Source organism: Canis lupus, chromosome 6 (genome assembly GCF_048164855.1).
Source record: "Canis lupus baileyi chromosome 6, mCanLup2.hap1, whole genome shotgun sequence".
In the NCBI taxonomy this organism is placed as follows: domain Eukaryota; kingdom Metazoa; phylum Chordata; class Mammalia; order Carnivora; family Canidae; genus Canis; species Canis lupus.
Window position 1 is genome coordinate 12,133,458 of NC_132843.1, and position 24,384 is coordinate 12,157,841.

Consider the following 24,384-nt stretch of genomic DNA (forward strand, 5'->3'; position numbering starts at 1 on the left):
TTAAATTTATAAATTAAATTAGGGCCTACTGACTTCTTTAAGATGTTGGTAACACGAATATATCTTTCCATTTACTTCAGTTTCTGTTAACATTATATAAGATTTTCTTTATAAAAGTCTTGCCAATTTACTAAGTTGCTGTATTTTTTTCTCTTAATTTCATGGGTTTTCCAGGTCATACTTATAACTTCTGAAAACAGTAATACTTTTACTTACAGCTTTCCATTTATTGTATTTTTAATTTATTTCTTGTTTGTAATTGTATAGGCTGGAAAATATAATACAGTATAGTTTTTAAAGATTTTATATATTTATTTGAGAGAGAGAGAAAAGATTTTATTGATTGAAAGAGTGAGAGAGTGTGAGAAAGAGAGCACAGTTGGAGGAAGGCCAGAGGGAGAGGAAGAGAGAGAAGCAGAAGCAGGCTCCCTGCTCAGCGGGAGCCCCTGACGTGGGGCTCAATCTCAGGACTCTGGGACTATGACCTGAGTTAAGGGGAGACACTTAACCGACTGAGCCACCCAAGTGCCCCTCTATCTGTTATTTATTGTTATTATCAAACATGGTTATTGAATTTTATGAAATGTTTTTTTAAGCATCTGTAGAGATTGAATAGCTGATTTTTCTACTAGTATTTCTCTTTGATTTTTTCTTCATGTGTAACCATCCTTGTGTTTGTAGTATATGTTCCAGATGACCAGCTGTCAGTACTTCTCCTCACACAGAGACACATGTTGAATTGTCTCCTGTTAGCCTGGTGAATCATAAAGTTTCTCCATCTGAATATTGGAAACAGGCACCAATCTTGGCCCTGTGTGAACTCCTGACACTGTTTCTTCTATCTTTTGGGTGGTTCTTTTTCTGGCCTTGGATAATTCCCTTATACACCTAAGCATATTAGTACTTAGGGGAATTTCTCTAGTGCTACTGTTTATAGATCTTCATAGTTCTCTCTCTCTCTGTGGCTCTTTCCTCTCTGGTACTCTATCCTGTGGCTTCTTGTCTTGACCTCCCTATATTTTCTGCCTTGTCTACTCAGCTCTGGATTTCTCCTAGCTTTTGTCCAGAGTCGTCTTTCTTGTGGCCTGGAAACTTCCCAGGCCGTTAGCTGGGGCAGTCATAGGGCTTACCTATGATTACTTTCATTGTTTTATTTCCTCATGTCCTGTCTTGAAAGCCGTTGTTCCTGAGACTCCATCTTGGTTGAAAGTAGAAAATTTCGGCTGCTTTGAACATTTTTTCTTTATCATTGATTTTTAGCAGTTTGATTATGATGTTTCTTACTGCAGTTTTCCACCCCTCCTTTGTTAAGATTGAATCTGTGAATTAATAGTCTTCAGCAAATTTGGAAATTTTTGGTCATTACTTCCTCAGATATTTTCTCTTTTTCATATTGAACATTTTTATTGTGTTGTTTTCAAGTGCACTAATCTTTTCATCAATACCTGCTTTTAATACAACCTAGTCTATATTTCATTTTTGCATTGAACAAGCATACCTTGTTTTATTGTACTTTGCTTTATTGCACTTTGCAGATATCATACGTTTTAAAAAATGGGTTTTGTGGCAACCCTGCATCAAGCAAGTCAGTCAGTGCCATTTTTCCCAACAGCATTTGCTCATTTTGTGACTGTCACATTTAGATAATTCTTGGAGTATTTTAAATTTTTTCATTATAACATTTGTTATGGGGATCTGTGATGAGTGATCTTAGGTAATTGTTTGGGGGCACCACAAATATAAGATGGCAAACTTAATAAGTGTTGTGTGATCTTACATCTCCACCAACCAGCTGTTCCCGTCTCTCTCCCTCTTCTTAGGTCCCTGTTGCCTGATACACAACAGTCTTGAAATTAGGTTAATTAATAACCCTGCAATTTGCCTTCCAAGTGTTCAAGTGAAAGGAAGAGTTGCTGGTTTCATACTTAATTTTTTTTTTTTTTTTTTAGACAGAGTGCGGGGTGGCAGGGGAGGGCAGGCTCTATGCCCAGTGTAGAGTCCGACACAGGGCTCAATCTCATGACCCTGAGATCATGATCTGAGCTAAAATCAAGAGTCAGATGCTTAACCGACTGAACCACCCAGGCACTCCAAGATGTCTCATGCTTTAAATCAAAAGCTGGAAATAATTAAGTTCAGTGAAGAAGGCCTGTCAAAACCTGAGATATGCTGAAAATTAGGCCTCTTTCACCAAACTGTTAGCCAAATTGTGAATGCAAAGCAAAAGTTCTTGAAGAAAGTTTAAAGTCTTAACCCAGTGAATATATGAATGATAAGAAAGTGAAATCAGCCTTCTTGCTGAGGTGGAGAAAGTTTTAATGGTTTGGATAGAAGATCAAACCATACACACGCAATATTCCCTTAAGTCAAAGCCTAATCCAGAGCAAGGACCTAACTCTCTTCAAATCTATGAAGGTTGAGAAGAGGTGTGAGGAATTTGTTGAAGAAAAGTTTGAAGCGAGCAGAGGTTGGTTCATGAGGTTTAAGAAGGTGTCTTCACCTGCAAAGTGCGAGGTGAAGCAGCAAGTTATCCAGATGATGTAACTAAGATCATTATTGAAGGCTACACTAAACCACAGATTTCCGATGTAGATGTAATAGCCTTCTATTGGAAGAAGATGCCAGCTAAGCCTTTCACAGATAAGAGAATGCCTGACTTCAAAGTTTCAAAGAACAGGTTGACTCATTAAGGGCTAATGAAGCTGGTAACTTTAAGTTGAAGTCAATGCTCATTTACCATTCTGAAAATTCCAGGGCCCTGAAGAATTATGCTAAATTGGGGCACCTGAGTGGTTGAGTTGGTTAAGCTTCTGACACTTGATTTTGTCTTGGGGTGCTGGGGTCAAGCCCTGTGTCAGGCTCTGCACTTAGTGGGAAGTTGGCTTGAGGATTTTCTCCCTCTCTGCCTCTCTCCCTGCTCATGGGCACACATGCTCTCTCCTTTCAAATCTTAAAAAAAAAGAATTATGGTATATTTGCTATGTGTTTGCTCTATAAGTGGAGCTACAAAACCTGCATGACAGCATATCTGTTTATATGGCTTACTGAATTTTTTTTTTTTTTAAGATTTTTGAGAAAGAGTGACAGAGAAAGTGCATTCAGCAGGAGAAGATTTTGGGAGAGAGTGTGTGACAGAGCTGAGCAGGGAGCCCAGTGTGGGACTTGATCCCAGAATCCTGGGATCATGACCTGTGCTGAGGGCAGATGCTTACCTGACTGAACCACCCAGGTGCCTCACTTACTGAATCTTTTAAACCTACTGTTAAGGTATACTGGGCAGCCCAGGTGGCTCAGCGGTTTAGCGCCGCCATCAGCCCAGTGCGTGATCCTGGAGACCTGGGATCGAGTCCCATGTCAGGCTCCCTGCATGGAGCCTGCTTCTCCCTCTGCGTGTGTCTCTGCGTGTGTCTCTGCCTCTCTTCCTCTGTGTTTCTCATGAGTAAATAAATAAAATCTTAAAAAAAAAAAGACCTGCTCAGAAAAAAAGATTCCTTTCAAAGTAGTACTTATTAATAATGCACCTGTTGACCCAAGAGCTCTAATGGAGATACACAATTAGATGTATGTTGTTTTCATGCCTGCAAATATGAAATCCACTTGGTAGCTCATGGATCAAGGAGTAATTTCAACTCAATCTTTTTTTTTTTTTTCAACTCAATCTTATTATTGAAATACATTTCATAGGGCTATAGCTTCCACAGGCAGTGATTCCTCTGATGGATCTGGGCACAAAGTCAATGGAAAAAGGTCACTTTTCTGAAAAAGAGTCACTATTCTAGGTGCCATTAAGAATATTTGTGATTAAAAAAAAAAAAGAATATTTGTGATTCACGGGAGAGGTCAAAATATCAACATTACCAGGAACGTGGAAGAAGTTGATTCCAGCTCTAATGAGTGGCCTTGAGGGGCTCTAGACCTCAGTGGAGGAAGTCACTGCAGATGTGGTGGGAATAGCACGAGAGCTAGAATTAGAGGTAGAGCCTAAAGATGTGACCAAATTGCTGCAATCTCATGATAAAGCTTTAACAAGATGAGAGGTTGTTTCTGATAGATGAACAAAGAAATGGTTCCTTCAGGTGGAATCTACTGCTGGTGAAGATGCTGTGAATATTGCTGAAATGGTAACAGAGGACTTAGAATATTCCATAAACTTGGTAAAGCAGCAACAGGGTTTGAGAGGATTGACTCCAGTTTGGAAAGAAGTTCTGTGAGTAAAATGCTATCAAATAGTGTTCACGCTACAGCGAAATCATTTATGAAAGGAAAAGTCAATTGATGTGGAAAACTTTGTTGTTGTCTTATTTTAAGAAATTGCCTTGGCTACCTCAACCTTCAGCAACCACCACCTAATGAGTCAAGAACTATCAACACAGAGACCAGACCCTCCTCTGGCAGTAAGAATATGACTTGCTGAAAGATTAATAGTCTGTATTTTTTAGCAATAAAATATTTTAAAATTAAGGTATATACATTGTTTTTAGAGATGTAATACTATTGAATCCTTAATGGAATAGTGTAAATATAACTTTTATATGCATTAGGAAACCAAAAAATTCATTCGGCTCACTTTATTGCAATAGTCACCTTATTGTGGCCTGGAACTAAATCACCAAAGTCTCCCATATGGTACCAGGAATTTTAATTTTTAACGACCTTCAGATAATTCCAATCAGGTGATTTAGAAGTAGTCCAAATACCGTATTTTGAGAAAGACTACACCAAAGGGACAGAAATGTAATGATTATAGAAGAGAGTATATAATCTGATTTATAAAATGCAGATGAGTCCTTTGCAGCCGTTGCTTCAAATGGTTGCCTTTATTGCAAACTCAATCCACAATTATTCTGTGGTATGTACTTTTTTCTCCAGAAGTTCAACTATTATTTATTTTTTTAGTAATTTTTGTGTCTCTTAACATACTCAGATTTTGGTTTACATTTTTGAATGTATGAATATGGTTATGATAAATACCATATTATCCTTTTCTACTTTTGTTCCTAATCACTTAAATGGGCTACAAGTAAATCTGTCCAACCTTTTCTACTATTTGTATCATCCGTGTTATTCTTGCATGCTTCTATTGAATGATTATTCTTCCGTAATGTGTTGTATCTTCTCTACATACCTGATAATTTTATTTTTTGTAAGTCCTTTCAATTTTAGCTTTTTGGGTACTAGATATTTTCATATTCCTATACATATTCTTGAACTTTGTTCTTTGACAAAGTTACTTTGAAACTGGTTGATGCTTTTGTGACTTTCTTTTAAAGTTTTGTAGCTTGTTTTAAGGTTTTTTAGTTAGGACTAGAGCAATCTTTAGAGCTATTTTTTCCCCCACTCATGAGGCAATACCCTTTTAAGTAGTCCACTTGATGCCTTGTAAATTAGGAGATTTTCCATTCTGGCTGGTTGGGAGCCTTGTGGATTGTTCCTCTGATCATTTCACATCTTTTTCTTTCCCAGAACTTGGGTAGACTTGAGTGGACTCTTCTGCAGCTTTTAAGAATTGTGTTGCTCTGTCCTCTTTGATACCCTGCCTTGCAAACTCTAGCTGCTTTGACCTTTCCAGACTTGCAGCAGCATCTTCTCAACTCAGAAAGACTGTTGGACTCTGAATGGGTCTCCTTTGCTGTGCTGCTGCCTGGAAACTTTCTCAAGGCTGTAAGCGGGAGCAATTATTTGTTTCTCCTTTTTTGGGACCACTGTTGTTCACTTGATGGATGTTGACATCCATCCAAGGTCTGAAAGCCTTTAAAAAATAATTTTATACTTTTTAAAAATATAATTTCAGATGAAAAGTTAAATCTGATCTCTGCTACTACATCTTGCCTTGAAGTGGAACTTAAGTTTTAATTTTATAATTAACTGTAATTGTAGTTTTACAAAACTTTGTTTATAGCTCACTTAATACTTTTTTTTAATAATTTAAGCAATATATTATAAATTCAAAGGTAAGTTGATTTTAAAATTAGATCACTAGAAAAATTTAATATTAAATGTGATTTCAACTTAATTTGCTTTATAGATTAGGAATTCTATTTTTTTTTTTTAAATTTATTTATGATAGAGAGAGAGAGAGAGAGAGAGAGGCAGAGACACAGGAGGAGGGAGAAGCAGGCTCCATGCTGGGAGCCCGACGCGGGACTCGATCCCGGGACTCCAGGATCACACCCTGGGCCAAAGGCAGGCGCTAAACTGCTGAGCTACCCAGGCTGCCCCGTTTATTTAATTTTAAATGAATTTATGAGGTTTGTTTTATTCCACATTTAAGAAACAGCATTTAAAAGGTATACTCATATATTCTTACCATTATATTTTATTATAAAATTATTTTAGTATAAGCTTTATAATATTGATTTCAATCCATAAGTTCACATATTCAAGGCATAGTAGGAATTTCATTTTTTAGAGAAAGTGTTTTAATATAAATGACCTTTTAATGTATTTTAACAAATTTTTCTTACAGATCAGGGGACTGATTTTGGATGGCTCTTCAGAGTTAATCCAAGAAGGTTTCAAAAGTGGCTTTCTTCATCCACTTTCTGAAAAATGGGACAAGTGTAGTGAGCCTGTTACCTTACCACTTGATACCTGCAATTTGTCAGAATTATGTGCAATGGTGAAGCATTTGCCTTCTTTGAACGAAACGGAACTTCAGGCATTACAATTGATGGAAGAAGATATATCTGTTACAGAACAGGATTTATTTTCACGGGTTGTTGAAAACAACTCTAGCTTTACAAAAATGATTACTTTAATGGGGCAGAAATACCTGGTGCCACCCAAAAGCAGTTTTCTTTTGTCTGACATTTCTTGTATGCATCCACTTCTAAACTGTAAGTAATTATTATGTTATTAGAAAAATGTAATTTTTTTGTGGCCTCAAAAGTCAAGATCTAGTCTGAATGCTGGATGTGGATCAACATTATGAGGGTAGCATAAACAATTTTCTCTGTGTGACTTTTTCTTTTAAAATGCTGACTTTTGATTTAAAAACATTTAAAATTTTTTTAAAAGGGTACTTAAGAATAAAGGGTCAAAAAATAATTAGTTCCCATAGAAACAAATATATTTGCTGCTCTGTACTTAGGAATTCAGGATACGATTGGGTTTGGCTAAACAATTTTTTGAAAAATATTTATTTATTCATTCATGAGAGACACACAGAGAAGCAGAGACACAGGCAGAGGGAGAAGCAGGCTCCATGGGAGGGAACCCGATGTGGGACTCTATCTTGTATCCTGGGATCACGCCCTGGGCCAAAGACAGATGCTCAACTGCTGAGCCACCCAGGTATCCCTGGCCAAACAGTTTTATTTAACTTTTCCTTATGGCAAAGTAGATTCACTTCAGATACGAATATTAACACCCTTGCCTTTTAGGTTACATTTTAAGCTAGTGTTCAAGTTTATTGTCTAAAATTTCTTGAAATATTTTCCTATATAATGTTAACAAAATGTAAAGGTTGAAGTCCATCATCATACACACCTGGATATGAATTTAGATTCTAAAGCTAATGTTAGTCTTTCATTTCACAAAACTGAAGTTCAGTTTCCTAGTTTATAAATGGTTATCATAATAATCTATTTCTGAAGGTCATTTTAAGGAATACATGGATTAATCTGCATCAATTGTTTATCTCAGTGATTTATATGTATTTAATAGGTATTTCTAAGAGATGCAGTAGGAAAGAACTGTACTGATCAATTTAATATGCTATTGCTATTTGTATATTTAATATAAAAATTCTAAGTTATTAAATGACATAGTTCATTAAGGAAAATCTTTTAATTGCTGTCAATGCATGTTATACTTGAGTAATTATTCATGTCATGGTGTCATAAATTCTTCAGGGTAAGTGACAGGATAATAAAGGGAAAATTATGTTTGAACGTTTTCTGCTCTTTTTGATTTTTGTCACCATAATAGTTTAAAAACCATTACATTCTCATTGCAATTTGCACTGTTTTGATTACTTGTGAAATTGTACATTTACCAAAATATACCTATGTTTATAAAAGCAGAAGATACAGCTCTTCCTTTCCAGGCAATGAGTGTGAGTGGAATGATGGAACTAGCAAGTTTCCATTTGGCAAACATTATAGTGATTAGATCTCAAAACAGTAGTTGAAAAGATGAGACACAGGATATTTGCACAGTTTTAGAGTATCTAACAAGATATTTATTAATTACAAAGTGAAAACTAGAGAAACCTGGTAGACAACACTTTAACCAAATGATTAAAGGTAGTATCACAATAACGAGACATTTTGACACGTGTTTTTGATTACTTTGGTAGTATTCTTGCCAAACATTAATAATATAAATTTAATTACAAGGAAATACCAAATCCAAATTAAGAGACTTTCTATTAAATAACTGGCCAATAGCCTTCAAACTGTCGAGATCATACATGACAAGGAAAGACTGAGGAACTTTCCCAGTTTGGAAGAGGTTGAGGAGACATGGCAACCAGATGCAGTGTGGGATCCTGGTTTGGATCCTGGGCCAGGAAAAAAGATGTGTAGACAACTGAGGAGGTTGTATTATGGTCTTCGTATCAGTTTTAACAAAATTATTTCAAAATGAACTTTAAAAAAAGCTAAAGAAATGAACCCCCTCCCTCACCAAAAATAACACCTCACTTAGGCTTAAAAAGACCATATTAATATGGCTATCAAGACATAAAGGGCATTTACAAATGATTGCTATCCAGCTAAGTGAACTGTAGTTATTTTCAGGTGGTCTTTGCAAAAATAGCAATAGGTGAACTGATGTTAAAATCCTAGGGGTACTAAATTATAAAGGAAATCTTAATATTTTTAGATTAAATTATTTGAATAAATTTTGTAAGTCCTTTTGTTGCATTCCATTATATTCGTGTCTGTTGTAAATCCACTTTAGTTTTTAAAGTAATCACCTACAGAAGATATTTTCTGAAGTTGTTTGCTTGTTTTCAGGTAGGAAAACATATGATGTAATTGTGATAGATCCACCATGGCAGAACAAATCAGTTAAAAGAAGTAATAGGTAAGTGTAAATTAATTGTCTATTAGATATGCCCCCCCCCCTTTTTTTTTTTTTTAGGCTTCATGTCCAGCATGGACTCCAACATGGGGCCTGAACTCAGGACCCTGAGATCAAGACCTGAGCTGAGATCTAAGTCGGATGCTTAACTGACTTAGCCACCCAGGCATCCCATGCTTTTTCTTTTTCTTTCTTTTTCTTTTTCTTTTTTCTTTTTCTTTTTCTTTTTCTTTTTCTTTTTCTTTTTCTTTTTCTTTTTCTTTTTCTTTTTCTTTCTTTTTCTTTTCTTCTTTTTCTTTTTCTTCTTTTTCTTTTTCTTTCTTTTCTTTTCTTTTTTTTTTTTTAAAGATTTTATTCATTTATTTGAGAAAGAGAGACAAAACAGCACAAGCAAGGGGAAGAGGCAAAGAGAGAGGGAGAAGCAGACTTCCTGCTAAGCTGGGAGCCTGATGTGGTGTCCTGAGATCATGACCTGAATCAAAGGCAGATGCTTAACTGATTAAGCCAACCAGGCACCCCCACCTCATGCTTTCTCAAAGCTATTGTCCATTGTAGATTCTGGTTACATTTGCTAAAAATATTACTTTGAGATGTAGGTTGTCTGAACTACTAAAATATTTTCTCTTCAATTTTTAATTCCCCTAATTAGATAATTCTCTTGCACTAGAACTATGTATAGGTACAAGAATGTCAAAAGTAATATACTTATTAATGACTGAGGTTACTGACTGAACCAGTTCAGGGATATTTATATAACACCAAAGAGCAACATTTTTGCCTCCTTTGATAACAGATTTTAAAGTTTAGAAATATTTGCCAAAATATGGGCATACTTTGTTTTGTTGTGCTTCGCTTTATTGTGCTTTGCAGATATTGTCTTTTAAAATATAAAGTTTGTGGCAACCCTACATCGAGCACATCTGTTGGCACCATTTTTCTGACAACATTTGTTCACTTTGTTTCACATTTTGCAATATTTCATTACATTTGTTTTGGTGATCTGTGAACAGAGATGATAACTCCCTGAAAGCTCAGATGATGGTTAGCATTTTTTGGTAATGAAGTATGCGTGTTGTTTTCTTAGATATAATGCTATTGCATACTTAGTTTACTGTTAACAGTGTGGTGTAAACATAACTGTTATATGCACTGGGAAAACCCAAGAATTATTTTGACTCACTTTATTAAAGTGACACTAGCTTTGTTGTGGTCATCTGGAACTGAATTTGGAATATTTCTGAGGTATGCTTGTATAGTTTTCTTCAGTAGCTGCTGTGAATGAATTTGTCTAACCCATCTTAAATTTGTTTTATGTCATTTTTTATGTCATCTCTTAGAGTAATCAGTTCAATTAATTACTGAGAGGACATTTCCTTTTAATAGCTTTTTAAAACCTTTTAAGTATTTCTCTCCCATTCTAGTGAATATCTTCAGACTCTCAAGCTGATTGCTTGCTGAGTGCAGAGCCCGATGTAGGGCTCTATCTCATGATCCTGAGATCATAACCTGAGGCTGAAACCAAGAGTTGGAGGCTTAACCTGTTCTGCCACCCGCATGTCCCTCTTTAGTATCCTTTAATTTGGAAGTTACTGAGTCTTTTCTGGGGTTTTGTGAAAGTGACATTTCCGAAAGCAACAGTAGAAAACTAATAACAGCATCTATTGATTGAGTCTTGCCCAAGTCTTTATTATTAAAGGAATTGCCAAATGTTGAATTGTATATGTGTGGGTTTATTTTGGGTTCTTTTTTCTGTTCCATTGATGTATGTGTGTTTTGTTGTACTAGTACCATACTGTTTTGATTAGTATAGCTTTTTAATCTATTTTGAAATCGGGGAGCATGATAACCTCCAGCTTTGTTTTTCTTAAAATCACTTTGTCTGTTTAGGGTATTTTGCAGTTCCATACACATTTTAGGATTCTTTGTTCTAGTTCTGTTAAAAATGCCTTTGGTACTTTGATGTGGATTGCATTAAGTCTGTAGATTGCTTTGTGTTGTGTAGACATTCTGACAATATTAATTCTTCCAGTCCATGAGCACAGTATATATTTCCATTTATTAGTGTTCAGTTTTTTTCATCTTAACACTTTCAGAGTACAGATTTTTCACCTCTTTGGTTAAATTTTTTCTAGGTATTTTGTTCTTTTTGATGCAATTATAAATGGGATTGTTTTCTTGATTTTTCTTTCTGATAGCTTGTTATTAGTGTATAGAAATGCGACAGATTTCTATATGTTCATTTTGTATCCTGTAACTTTACTGAATTCTAGTATCTTTTTGGTGGAGCCTTATGGTTTTCTATGTATGATATTATGTCATCTGCAAGTAGTGACACTTTTACTACTTTTTCAATTTGAATACCTTTGGTTTTTTTCTTGCCTAATTGATGTGGTTGGGATTTCCAATACGTTGAATAAGTGGTGAGAATGGGTATCCTTGTCTTATTTCTGATCTTAGAGGAAAAGTTTTCAGCTTTTTACCGTTGAGTATTATGTTAGCTGGGGTTTATCATATCTGGCCTTTATTATACCTAATATGTTCTTAGTACCCTCTCCATTAGGTTTTTTAAAATCATAAATGGATGTTATATATATTCAGTGCTTTTTTGCATCTATTTAGATGATCATATTTTTATCTTTACTCTTGTTGATGTGGCATATTATGTTGGTAAATTTCACTGGATCATGGTTTATGATCCTATCAAGTATTGTTGATTTTGGTTTGCTGATATTTGAAGAGAATTTTTGCCTCTATGTTTATTGGGGATATTGGCCTGTCTTTTTTTAGTGGTATCTTTGTCTGATTCTGGTATCAGTGTTCTGCTGGCCTTGTAAAATGAGTTTGGAAGCATTTCTTTCTCTTTAATTTTTTGGAATAAGTTGAGAAGGATAGTTACTGTTTTTTAAATGTTTGGTAGAATAATAAATGAAGTAATCTGATCCTGGACTTTTGTTTTCTGGGAGTTTTTAAATTACTGATTCAATTTCATTACTTGTAATGGGTCAGATTTTCTATTTCTTTGTGATTCAGTCTTGGAAGTTTGTGTGTTTCTAGGAATTATTCCATTTCTTCTAGGTTTCCTGTTTTGTTTTCATATAATTTTTTTAGTAGTCTTGTGATACATAGTCTCTTATGAATTTCTGTGGCTTCAGTTGTAACTTCTCTTTCATTTTTGCTATTATTCATTTGAGCCCTTTTTTTTCTTGATGAGTCTGGCTGGGGTTTTTCAATTTTAAGTTTTAAAAGAATAAGGTTTTAGTTTTATTGATCTTTTTCTTTTCTTTTTTTAAAATTTTTTAAAAAAATTTTTATTTATGATAGTCACACACAGAAAGAGAGAGAGGCAGAGACACAGGCAGAGGGAGAAAGCAAGCTCCATGTACCAGGAGCCCTATGTGGGATTCAATCCCGGGTCTCCAGGATTTCGCCCTGGGCCAAAGGCAGGCGTTAAACCGCTGCGCCACCCAGGGTTCCCTTTTTTTTATTTTCTATTTCAATTATCTCCACTCTGATCTTTATTATTTCCTTCTTTCTACTAACTTTGGACTGATCTTTTTCTAGTTTAGGTTAGATTGTTTGGGTTTTGTTTGTTTGTTTGTTTCTTTAGGTAGGTTTGTATTGTTATGAACTTCCCTCTTAGGACTGCCTGCTAACTTTGGCAGGCTGGCTGGAGCTGCAGTGGGCATGGCTTGGAGGTCCTGGGGCATGTTATTCTGTGGCCATCTCTGTGGAATTGCTGGAGTGGAAGTGGGCATAGGCAGGATATATCCATAGGCACAGCATGTGCTGTGCTGTGGGCACAGGTCAGTTGCGTCCTGGAGGGTGCTGTTTTGGGGCTGCCTTGGCAGGATGGCTGGAGCTAGGCTGATGTGGTTGGGATTTGGGGCATACTGCATAGCACTTGGCCCACCTTTGAGGGCTGGAGCTGGAGTGGGCCACAGGTCTGGAGTGTGCCTATCAGATTGGTGAAGTACTTGAACCCTGCTGCTGTTTAGACTAGAAGGTAGATGCAGAATGTAAAAATGGCACTTGCTGGTGCCTCTTACCCCAGTGAAAATTCTGTTGGTTCTATACCTATTTGTTGGAGGCTCTAATGTTAGTAAATGTTTTTCCTTGATTTATAGTCTATTTGCCCTTTAAACTGCTATGTTTGAGGGCAGGTGAGTCTGCATTGGCTCCTCATCAATATCCTTCTCTACTGTAGGCCACTTAGTCAACAGTGGGGTTCTTGTATCCATATCTTTCCTACTTTTCCCTATTGGCCCCTTTATCATTTGTTATATACAAGCTGTGCAGTCAGTCCTGTCTTCTTTTGGAAGAATTGCCCTATATAGGAATAGATTTATTATGTGGGAGGAGGTGAGTTCAGAGTCTTTCTGTGCCACATCTTGGACCCTCTTAGCAAATTTTAATGCTTTCAATCTGTTCTGTATTTTAGTTAAAATTGTGAGTGATCCTTTTTCTCTTTTATTATTAGATTATATGTTCTTTGAGAGAAGGGTGCTAATATAGTTTTGTTTTTTTTTTTAAAGATTCATTTATTTATGTGAGCAAGTGAGCACAGATGGAGGGGAAGAGGGGGAGGGAGAAAGAATCCCAAGCAGACTCCACTCTGAGCGTGGAGCCTCATTTGGGCCTTGATCTTACAACCCTGAGATCATGACCTGAGCAGATACCAAAAGTCCAGTGCTTAACCGACTGTGCCACCCACGCTTCCTAGGTTTTTGAAAACTAGATAAAATTAACCATTTTAGCCACTTTAATGTTGTGCAGTTATTACCTTATCTAATTCTGGAATATTTCTGTCACCCCCAAAAGAATCCCTGTTCTTCCCAGTTCTCCTCTTTGCCCATACTCTGGCAACCATTAATCTCCTTTTTGTTTCTAAGAACCTACCTTTTGGGACATTACATATAACTGGAATCTTATAACATGTGGCCTTTGTGTCTGGCTTACTTCATTTGATATTTGTTTTCATGGTTCGTTCCTCCATGTTTTAGCATATATCAGTACTTTATTCCTTGTTTTTTTTTTTTTTTTTTTTTTTGTGCCTCTCAGGGCCAAGCCAGGGCTCCTTTATTCTCAGGGATGGGAGCCACACAAAAGGCTTTATTTACATGAGGAACCCGGGCGAGGGCCGGAGATTGGAACCCCTGGCCTTCCCCAGTGGGCCCCTTAGCTCTGCAGGCTCCCAGGCCCCAGTCCATTGGGGCAGGCCTAAGGGCGGGCTGGCCTAAGGGCGGGCTGTACTTTATTCCTTGTAATGACTGTATAATATTCTGTTGAATGGATATATGCCACATTTTATTTATCCGCTTATCAGTTGGTGTGTTTGCATGGTTTCCAGCTTTTGGCTAAAATGCTGCTATAAACATTTGTGTACAAGCTTTTCTTTCTTTTTTCTTTTTTTTAAGACTATTTATTTTAGAGAGAGAGAGAGAGAGAGCATGATGCATGAGCAGGAAAGGCAAAAGGAAAGGGAGAGAGCATCTCTCGCAGACAGCACACTGAGTACAGAGCCTGACATGGGCTTGAACTCACAACCCTGAGATCAGACCTGAACTGAAACCAAGAGTCCTACACTTAACCAACTGTGCCATCCAGGCGCCTCTGTACAAGCTTTTCTGTGAACAGGTGTGGTAAAGAATTTGGCCTTGTCCAGAGTTTGACCTTTGCCTTCAGCTTCTGGGAGGGAATCTATACCTGATAGGATTATTTTTTAGTGTGCTTGGGTTAGTGGGGGTGGGGGGGTGGGGTTGAGAGACTGGCTGTATAAATAATCTTAGGGTGGGGACTGCCACACCAGAAATGCCAACCATGTCATCAAACACCTGGGCAGTTAGTCACTCCATTTTTCTTATGTAATGGATGTCCAATTAAAACTCTGTTCACTGAAGCTGGGGTGAGCTTCCCTGGTTAGCAATACTCTGTGTATTATCACACATTTATCCAGGATGGTAATGTGTTCTGATTCCATGGGAAGGGACCATTGGAGGCTCTGTATTTATAAGCCCCCAGACTCTGCTCTGAGTTTCTTCCTTTGGTTGGCATTAGTCTAATCTGTAATAAACTGTAATAACCTTTATGTGATAAATTGTAATAAGTCATCTCTTATAATAAACTGTAATCATGATTGTAATACCTTTCAGTACAGTTCTGTGAGTCTTTCTGACAAATTATTGAACCTCAGAGTGGTTTTGGAAACTGCCCAAACTTCTAGTTGGTTGTAGAAGAGAGGGCAGGCAGTGTTAAAGCCTCTTCCTTCAGACTTTGTAATTGCCTAATTCCAGACAATAATATGTTTTCATTTATTTTGGGTGTATACCCAAGAGTAGAGTTGCTGCACCACGTGGTAACTCTGCCTTTAACTCTTGAGGAACTACCAAAGTGTTTTTCACAGTGGATGTGTCATTTTACATTTTACATTCCCACTGGAAATGTATGAGGGTTCCAGTTTCTCCACATTTTCAGTAATACTTATTTTCTGTTTTGTGTTCATTTGTTTTAAATTATAGCCATCCTGATGAATATGAAGTGATATCTTGTGTTTTTTGATTTGCATTTCTCTAATGACTAATGATATTAAGCATCTTTTCATGTCCTTTTTGGTCATCTGTATATATTCTTTGGTGAATTGACTGTTCATATCCTTTGCACATTTTAAAATTATCTTTTTGTTGATTTCTAAGAGTTTTTTATATACTCTGGATACTAGGCCCCCTTACCTTAGGTAGTTGGTAAGTATTTTCTTTCTCTTGTTGCTTTTTCACTTTCTTGCTAGTGTTCTCAAAGCACAACGTTTTATATTTTCTTGAAGTCAGCTTAACCTATTTTTCTTTTTGTTTCTCTGCATTTGGTATTGTATTTAAGAAACTATTGCCTTGGGATCCTTGGGTGGCGCAGCGGTTTAGCGCCTGCCTTTGGCCCAGGGTGCGATCCTGGAGACCCGGGATCGAATCCCACGTCGGGCTCCCGGTGCATGGAGCCTGCTTCTCCCTCTGCCTGTGTCTCTGCCTCTCTCTCTCTGTGTGTGACTATCATAAATAAATTTAAAAAAAAAATTAAAAAAAAAAGAAACTATTGCCTTAATCAAGGTCACGGTGATGTGCATCTATGTTTTCTAAGAGTTTCAGCTCTCACGTTTATATTTTTGATTCATTTTGAATTTAATTTTATATATGATGTAGCTAGAATCACAGTTTTATCCTTTTGCATTTGGATATCCAGTTGTCCCAGCATCATTTGTTGAAAAGAGTGTTCACAGTTACTTTTATTTGCTAGAGCTAAGTGTTAAATTCAAAAGAATGAAGTCCAATTTTGTAATATTCTTTAGTAATGTGTTCCAGTTTTCTCTAAGAATTATTTTTTAAAATACTAGTTTATATTTCATTTGCTTTTTATTTTAATGAAAATTGATAGTTTTTTATATGTTATTCTTGAATACTCTTTAGAAGCTTTAAAAAAGTAAACAAATGCTTAATCATAATAAGCAACATCTTTGGGGGCGGCTTTTGTAATTTTGAAAAACAGACTCATTCCTTTTATAATATTTTATGACAATTTTATGTAGCATATTTTGAATTTTTTTGTTTTTAGTTTTCAAAAAAATTTTTTTGAAATTTTTTTTTTAACTTGTTATGTATATCTTTGTAATTTTTTTTAAAAAGATTTTATTTATTTATTCATGAGAGACACAGAGAGAGAGGCAGAGACACAGGCAGAGGGAGAATCAGGCTCCCTGCAGGAAGCCCGAAATGAGACTCGATTCCACTTGATACCCACACCCTGGGCCGAAGGCAGGCGCCCAACCGCTTAGCCACCCAGGTGCCCCTTTATGATCTTTTTGTAATGATTTATTATATTGTTTCTTTCCCTCAAATTTTGATTTTAAAAATTCCAAACTTTGAGAAAAGTTGAAAGAATTACCTGAATGGGGCACATGGGTGGCTCAGCTGATTGTCTCTCTTGAGCTCAGGTCATGATCTCAGGGTCCTGGGATGGAGCCAGGCCTGGGGCTCCCTGCCTGGTGGGAAGTCTGTTTCTCCCTTTGTGCCTCCCCTGGCTCATGCTTTCTCTTGCTCACGCACTCTCTCAAACAAATAATCTTAAAAAAGTAGTATATGCATATTGAATCACCTTTCCTCTGGATTCGCCAGGTTTTGATATTCTGCTACATCTGTGTACAGTTTCTTTTTCTCCATCTCTCCTCTTTTAATCTGATATTGTAGACATCATGCTTTCACCTATAAATTTTTTGCACATATCTTCTAAAAACAAAGAAACTCTTCTGCATAACTATGATACCATTATCACTCCCAATAATGTTAATATTATCATTAATAGTATTATAAAATATACATTATATATTCATTTTTTAACCTCTTCTCAGTGTTTCCTTGTGGCTACATTTTTCTTCTTGTTTTTCAGATTTAAACTCCAGTCAGGGATCATACATTACATTTGGTCTTTATTTTTCTTTTCTTCCTTTAATTCAAAATAGTCTCCTGACCGTTTTTTACTTTTCAGGGTATTGACTCTTTTTTAAGATTTCGTGCCCCTTTTGTGGATTTCCTAGCATTTGGAGTTGTCTGATTATTTCTGCATGATTAGATTCAGGTTAAACATTTTTGGTAAGAATACTGCCTTGGTGATGAAGATATATATTTTAGAATTTGCTCAGTGATTTCTAGTAGATTAAAACGAAAAATGGAATATTTCATTCCTCTCCCCCACCCCACATGAACCCGATTAAATAAAATGAAGGCAATCAAAAAATCTACAGTTGTTGGGAACATCAAACTTCAAATTTTTGACCTGATGTTTTTTCATACTGTGGCAAACGTAGTTTTTTTAAAATTATCAATTTGATGATAAGAAATGCTATTCTCCTGGAAGAGCACTGGTCTGGATGGTAGGAAACTTGAGTGCATGAGATGTGGATTGTTTTACTCATTTGCTTATTTAAAAAATACTTAATCACTTCCTCACATTATACAGTTGCTATGTGTGAAAAGTGGATTCCAGTGTTTATTGTATTTGGCTGGTAAGGTGTTACTTACTTTTTTCCAGAGTAGGTATAGTAGTAGAAATCTCATTATAATCTACTGAGGAATAAGATAAAGGAGAGAAAGTAGAAAGACTAAAAGCATACCAGTCCTTAGTTTAGTTGTAGACCTAAAAAGACTGAATCGAGGGAATTTCTTTTCTCTTCTCTCTTCCCCTCCCCACCTTCTCTGCTTCTCTCCTCTTTCTTCCTTTAAGACCTAGGTTGACAGTAAGGAACTGCTAGAGAGGTTGAAACACAGAAGGAGAGGAATAACTAGCATTATGAGATATACTGGAAGTGTTAGAGAAAGGGCCACATTAGACTGGATTTTATAGAAGAAGTGGTTCTAGCAAGAGAAGTTAAACTTTATACTATTAATGACTGTGAGGTGCAAGAGTATAGAATTTTTTGAAATGGAAGTGTGAGGGTTTCAGAAAGTCTGGTGGAATTGATTGGGAATATGCAGGATGATAGATTGAGGGTTGAAAACATAGTGAATATTGAGATAGCAGTTTCAAGACTCACTGTGATGGGGTCCCTGTGTATAGACCATAGAAACCAAGCAATGGTATTTGCTTAATTTTTTTAGGATTTTTTTTAATTTATTTTTTTTTATGTTTTTTTTTTTATTGGTGTTCAATTTACTAACATACAGAATAACACCCAGTGCCCGTCACCCATTCACTCCCACCCCCCGCCCTCCTCCCCTTCTACCACCCCTAGTTCGTTTCCCAGAGTTAGCAGTCTTTACGTTCTGTCTCCCTTTCTGATATTTCCCACACATTTCTTCTCCCTTCCCTTATTTTCCCTTTCACTATTATTTATATTCCCCAAATGAATGAGAACATATAATGTTTGTCCTTCTCCGACTGACTTACTTCACTCAGCATAATACCCTCCAGTTCCATCCACGTTGAAGCAGTATTTGCTTAATTTTGAATGGGAGAAAAGCCTATTAGTGAAATTTTTGAAATGTAATATATTTAGAAATGATAAAGCCTGACAATTTTACAGTATTAAAAATGAAAAAAGGGTTATTTCTGACTTGCATGTAATAATGTGTCCTCTGGGTGTCACTGTGGCTTCATATTTAGTTATACAAATATACAGCTATAGGAGCTTTGTTTTTGTGGAGTCAGTATTATATGGGTCTTCTCTCTGCTTATTTTTCCTTTCTTGCAGTGAATTTTGCTACTATCTTTTTCTGTTTATTTTTAGGTACAGTTATTTATCACCACTGCAAATAAAGCAGATACCTATTCCTAAACTGGCTGCTCCAAACTGTCTTGTTATTACTTGGGTGACCAATAGACAAAAGCACCTACGTTTTGTAAAGGAAGAACTTTATCCTTCTTGGTCTGTTGATATAGTTGCTGAGTGGCATTGGGTAAAAGTAAGTTAAAAGCTTAACTTGTTAATGTAGTGTGACATATAAGTCACATAAACATCTAATTTTTAACACTTAACATGTCACTGTTCTCCTTCAAAACAGTGTAATTGAAACTTTTACTTTGATATCGAATACTTATTTTCCTTTTGACACTAAATACTTACATCTTCTTATTCTGGAAGGCTTTTTACTTTCGTTCTGTGTCTTTTTGTAGGTGAGGACCAAACTGCTGGCCTAGAGAAATCATTCAGGGATTTATCAGGATGTCATTTTAAAAAGCTCTGATGTCTATAGTTTAAAAAAATGACAAACAAAAACTTTGGAGAATCTATCACTAAACATAGAAATAATGTTACCCTTTATCTTTTAGCTCTTTACTTTTATTTTTTAAAAGATTTTACTTATTTATTTGAAAGAGATAGAACACGAGCAGGGGGAAGGGCAGAGGGAGAAAGAGACACAGACTCCCCGCTGAGTAGGGAGCCAGGTGCTGGGCTCAATCCCAGGACCCTGAGATCATGACCTGAGCCAAAGGCAGACGCTTGATTGACTGACTACCCGGGTGCCCCTCTTCTTACTCTTTATACATCCACAATTTCAATCACCCTTTATGACTTCTTTCCTGTTTTTCCTTTTCCTTTTTCTTTTTTCTTATGTTGCTGGGGATGGGAGGGAGAATAGCTAAGTAACCCAGGATGGAAGAGGTGGAAAGAACCAAGAACCTTACATGTTTTAAATTTTAACTTAACCTCAGCACCTTGTGTGCTGCTGTGCCTATTTTTTAAAGAAATAATTCCAACTCTTGGATTAGTTGAATGATCTTTAATCTCTCTCTGTTTACTAGAAGAATAAAAAATACAGAAAAATAAGGCATCAGTTCAGAGTCCATTGGACATTTATTTATTTATTTAAAAGATTTTATTTATTCGTGAGAGATACAGAGAGAGAGGCAGAGACATAGGCAGAGGGAGAAGCAGGCTCCTCAAGGGGAGCCTGATATGGGACTCAATCCCAGGACTCCAGGACCACACCCTGAGTTGAAGGCAGACACTCAATTGCTGAGCCACCCTGGCATCCCTGGACATCCTTTTAAAAATACATCGTCTACTTAGATGAATTTTGCAAAAGCTTTCCTACATATTTAAAAGATAAGTCAACTTGTTATCAGTTGAATGTCTAATATTTATATAGCTGAAATATTCATTTTAGACAGGAGAGTTCTCTTTTTATGTGCTTTGTATGGATTTTGTAGTCTCTTGGTCTATCCTCTAAAATCTGTGTATGTTGTTTATTTGCACCTATTTTAATGAACTTAGCAAACATTAACAGTTGTATCTTTGCTTTCATAATGTATTTTGGGCTTTGCTTTGGTTTATTTGGTATGTAGGACATTGACAGGAATATAAATCCCCATTTTTTCCTGTATATGACAGTTCTTTTATTGTCAAAGATGAGGGCCAAAGTCAGGAAAAGGGTACCTTCTGAAATAAAATCCAGTAAAATGTTAATACGTAAAATCTAAGACTATTCTATTCATTTGTAGTAGTATTATCTAAGAGATAATATAAGCCCAGAGTTTAAAACAAAAAGACAGTATGTTATTTGAAACATTGTTAGGTAACTATATGTACTATTATAACAGAAGGAGTAATTTGCATTGAATATGAAGTATATACAAAGAATAAAAATTTGCCTGTATTTATACAGCACTGTGTGGAAAAGATACTATTTCTCCTGGGCACTAGAGATGATAAAAGGACTTTACTGATTTGACTTCTTAGTTATCTTGATACTAAGTAAAAGATTCCTTAGATAATAGATATGAATATTCTGATGGTGAATATGTATTTCAGTGGTTAGTTAATAAATTGATATTATATTGTGTTTCAGTTTGATTAGCTTTAAGTGAGTCTTTGAGAGTATGATCACTCCAGGGTAGAATGACAAAATTGAATTTCTGGATTTATAATGCCAAGGGATTAGACTAAGTATTGTTCATCTTATCAGTCCCTGAACTTTTTTTTTTTTTTTTTAACTAATTCTGGCTTTGACAGTATATAATGACATTATTTTCTATAAAGTGTAATAAGATATATTTTATTATAATATACTTAGTCACATTGCCAGTAATTGGTAAATATTATTTGAATGAATTAATGAATTAATGATGACATAGTTTCCAGGAATAAATTTTAATGAAAAGTAGATTTTTATGTGGAAGATGATAAAGTGATATTTAAAATATTTTGGTCCATTATAGCTGTTCTGTCCAAGCAATGGTCACTAGCCATATGTGTCTCTTCAGCGCTTGAAATGTGGCTAGTCAAAATTGAATTGAGGGGATCCCTGGGTGGCGCAGCGGTTTGGCGCCTGCCTTTGGCCCAGGGCGCGATCCTGGAGACCCGGGATCGAATCCCACATCGGGCTCCCGGTGCATGGAGCCTGCTTCTCCCTCTGCCTGTGTCTCTGCCTCTCTCTCTCTCTGTGACTATCATAAATAAATTAAAAAAAAAAAATTGAATTGATGTTAAGTATAAAATGTACATCGGGTTTCAAACACTTGGTATGAAAGAGAAAATATAACATACCTCAATAACTTATTGAATTGATTACATATTGAAATAGTATTTTGGTTATGTGACTAAGCTAAATATATAATTAAAATTATTTCTATCACATTCTTGTTACTTTTCTTAGTGTTTAATGTTGTTAGTAGAAAATTTAAATTTTTTACTTTACATTTAAATTAGGAGAAAATTTAAATTACATATGCAGTTTGCATTTGTGGCTTACATTGTATTTTTATTGGATAGCACTAGCCTAGAGGTTTAATAATTTCTTTTTCTTTGGAAGGAAATGTATAGCGATAGGAAAAAAACCAACAAACTCTTTCCTGGATATTTACAGATGTATGGTTTTATTTTGTTTTGTTTTGTTTTGTCTCCTTCCTATCAGATCACCAATTCAGGAGAGTTTGTGTTCCCACTAGATTCTCCACACAAAAAGCCTTATGAAGGTCTTATATTGGGGAGAGTTCGAGAAAAAACTATACCATTAAGGTAGGAAAGGCGATTTTCAAAATTGTACACATATATACATTTTATAAAGTTAATAGTATGATCACTGATTTTCCTTAATTTTTACATTTTTGAAAATCTAAAAGTGACCCAGACCAGAAAAATGTGAATGGTATGGCACATGAAATTTTATATTATCTTTTGTTTTATTCCGTTTGTAACTGTTATTATTGAAGAAAAGGAAATTATCTGCAATGTCTCTACTTAAATTGATGATTTCCATTATTGTTTCTAAAATTTATTTTAAAATTCAGGTTCTATTTGAAAGGTGAAAAAAATCGAGATAACTGTGGCTTATAGAATGAAAAATTGTCCTTTTAATATAATTTACTTTGTTGTTTTGTTTTAATTAGGAATGCAGGTATAAAAGTGCTTCCCATTCCAGATCACAAGTTAATTGTCAGTGTACCCTGTACTCTTCACTCACATAAGCCACCGCTTGCTGGTATGTTTTTTTATGAAATAGAATTATTATGACTTCTGTCAAATTAAAAAAAGGATTGAGTTTAGTATTGGAGTCATGTAGAGATTTGGAAATTAAATTGGATGTTTTATTTTTGCTAATATTCTAAAATTTTACAGCAGAACTTATGAATAATGTTTTTTATTTTGCTACAAAAGCTTTATTTTCATTTGGCCCATGACTTGAGAGAGGGCTCTATGATGGTTAAAGAGCTGTTGAGTAGCTGCAGGGAGAGAGGCAGAAGCTCTGACATCAGGGGGATGTAGAGGTGCCCTTCAAAGGCTGGTCTTTGGAGGCTCCTATAATTGTGCTTGAGGGTGAGCCTTTTGAAGAAATTCTTGACTCTCCCAGCCCAGCCAAAGGCCAGCCACCAGCCAACCTGTGGAAGTTAGGTGGTCACCCAACTTCTTGATGAGTTTTACTTTTCCATCTGGAAGTGGCTCTCCTGGAAGTCACACAGATGGGGATTTGTGTGGGCAGAACCTAGAGCATGCATATCCAGAAGGGCCTGGTTCAGGTTCTTCTTCAGAGCCATGAAGCTTCCACAGCATCCACAGCTTTGCCTCACTCATCTGGGAGGACTTCTTCATGTTTTAGAAAAGGGCATGGCTGCTACTGGTTTGTATCTTCCAAGAGACGCCTGGCCAACTTGAGGAAGAAGTTCCCAGGCATTCCAGAGTCACATCATCAACAGTCCAAATAGAAGCCTTGAGGGAGATGGGTGTAGGAGGCCTGCAAATACAGGTTGACCAGACAGTTGACAGTGGCCTTCACCTTTGTAGAATAATTCTACATGATGAATCTGGGAGCTCATTTTTGGTCAGCAATAAGGAGCTAATCACAAAAAATGGGGTTGGCTGGCCCTGGAGATTGTTCTTGGAAAGGAGATTGGAAGGTGGTTGGAGGGTGGTCAGAGACTAGAAGAAGGGGAGTTCCTGGATTTGTTCCATTCCAGAAACTGTTGAACAAGGTTATTGAACTGTTGAAGCAAGAGATTTGTGGGCTTGCTGGATGCACTGTGTAGATGTTTTATTTCACCTGCTTTTCCTCCCCTTATTATTGGTAGTTACTCCTTTACTATCCTTGATAGACTGAAGACTGATGGAGCATCTGAGGGATTTTAGTTCTATGGGTTTTATTTTACTATGAGGGCTCTATCACTTGCTTATTCTGAAACCAGGAGCTCAGAATAGCAGTCCAAAAAGGGTGGTTAGATCTCCTTGCTACTTGGTAGAGATTCAGTTTTATGTTGAGATAGTGTTTTTCTGAATCACTGAAAAGGTGATTACTGAAGCCTTACAATTCTTGCTAGTCTTAATGCTTTAGTATAATGTTCATCATTTAGTGAAACTAAGCAGCAAGGAATAATGGAAAATTTTGG

At 36.2% G+C, this 24,384-nt stretch overlaps 1 protein-coding gene across 5 annotated transcripts in view; it reads left to right on the plus strand.

Moving 5' to 3' along the window:
- The window catches only part of METTL4 (methyltransferase 4, N6-adenosine), a 58,368-nt gene that overhangs the window by 8,471 nt on the left and 25,513 nt on the right, over positions 1 to 24,384 (plus strand). For 4 of the 5 annotated variants that reach the window (XR_012032367.1, XM_072828956.1, XM_072828958.1 and 1 more), the window contains 5 exons: positions 6,467 to 6,836; positions 8,961 to 9,030; positions 19,292 to 19,466; positions 22,419 to 22,522; positions 22,894 to 22,985. Coding sequence is in view for 4 of the 5 variants with exons in the window: in XM_072828956.1 (XP_072685057.1) it covers positions 6,467 to 6,836; positions 8,961 to 9,030; positions 19,292 to 19,466; positions 22,419 to 22,522; positions 22,894 to 22,985 (811 nt within the window). In the remaining variant the exon portion in view is untranslated. The remainder of the gene's footprint in view (positions 1 to 6,466; positions 6,837 to 8,960; positions 9,031 to 19,291; positions 19,467 to 22,418; positions 22,523 to 22,893; positions 22,986 to 24,384) is intronic. The other variant, XM_072828959.1, reaches the window with a different exon arrangement.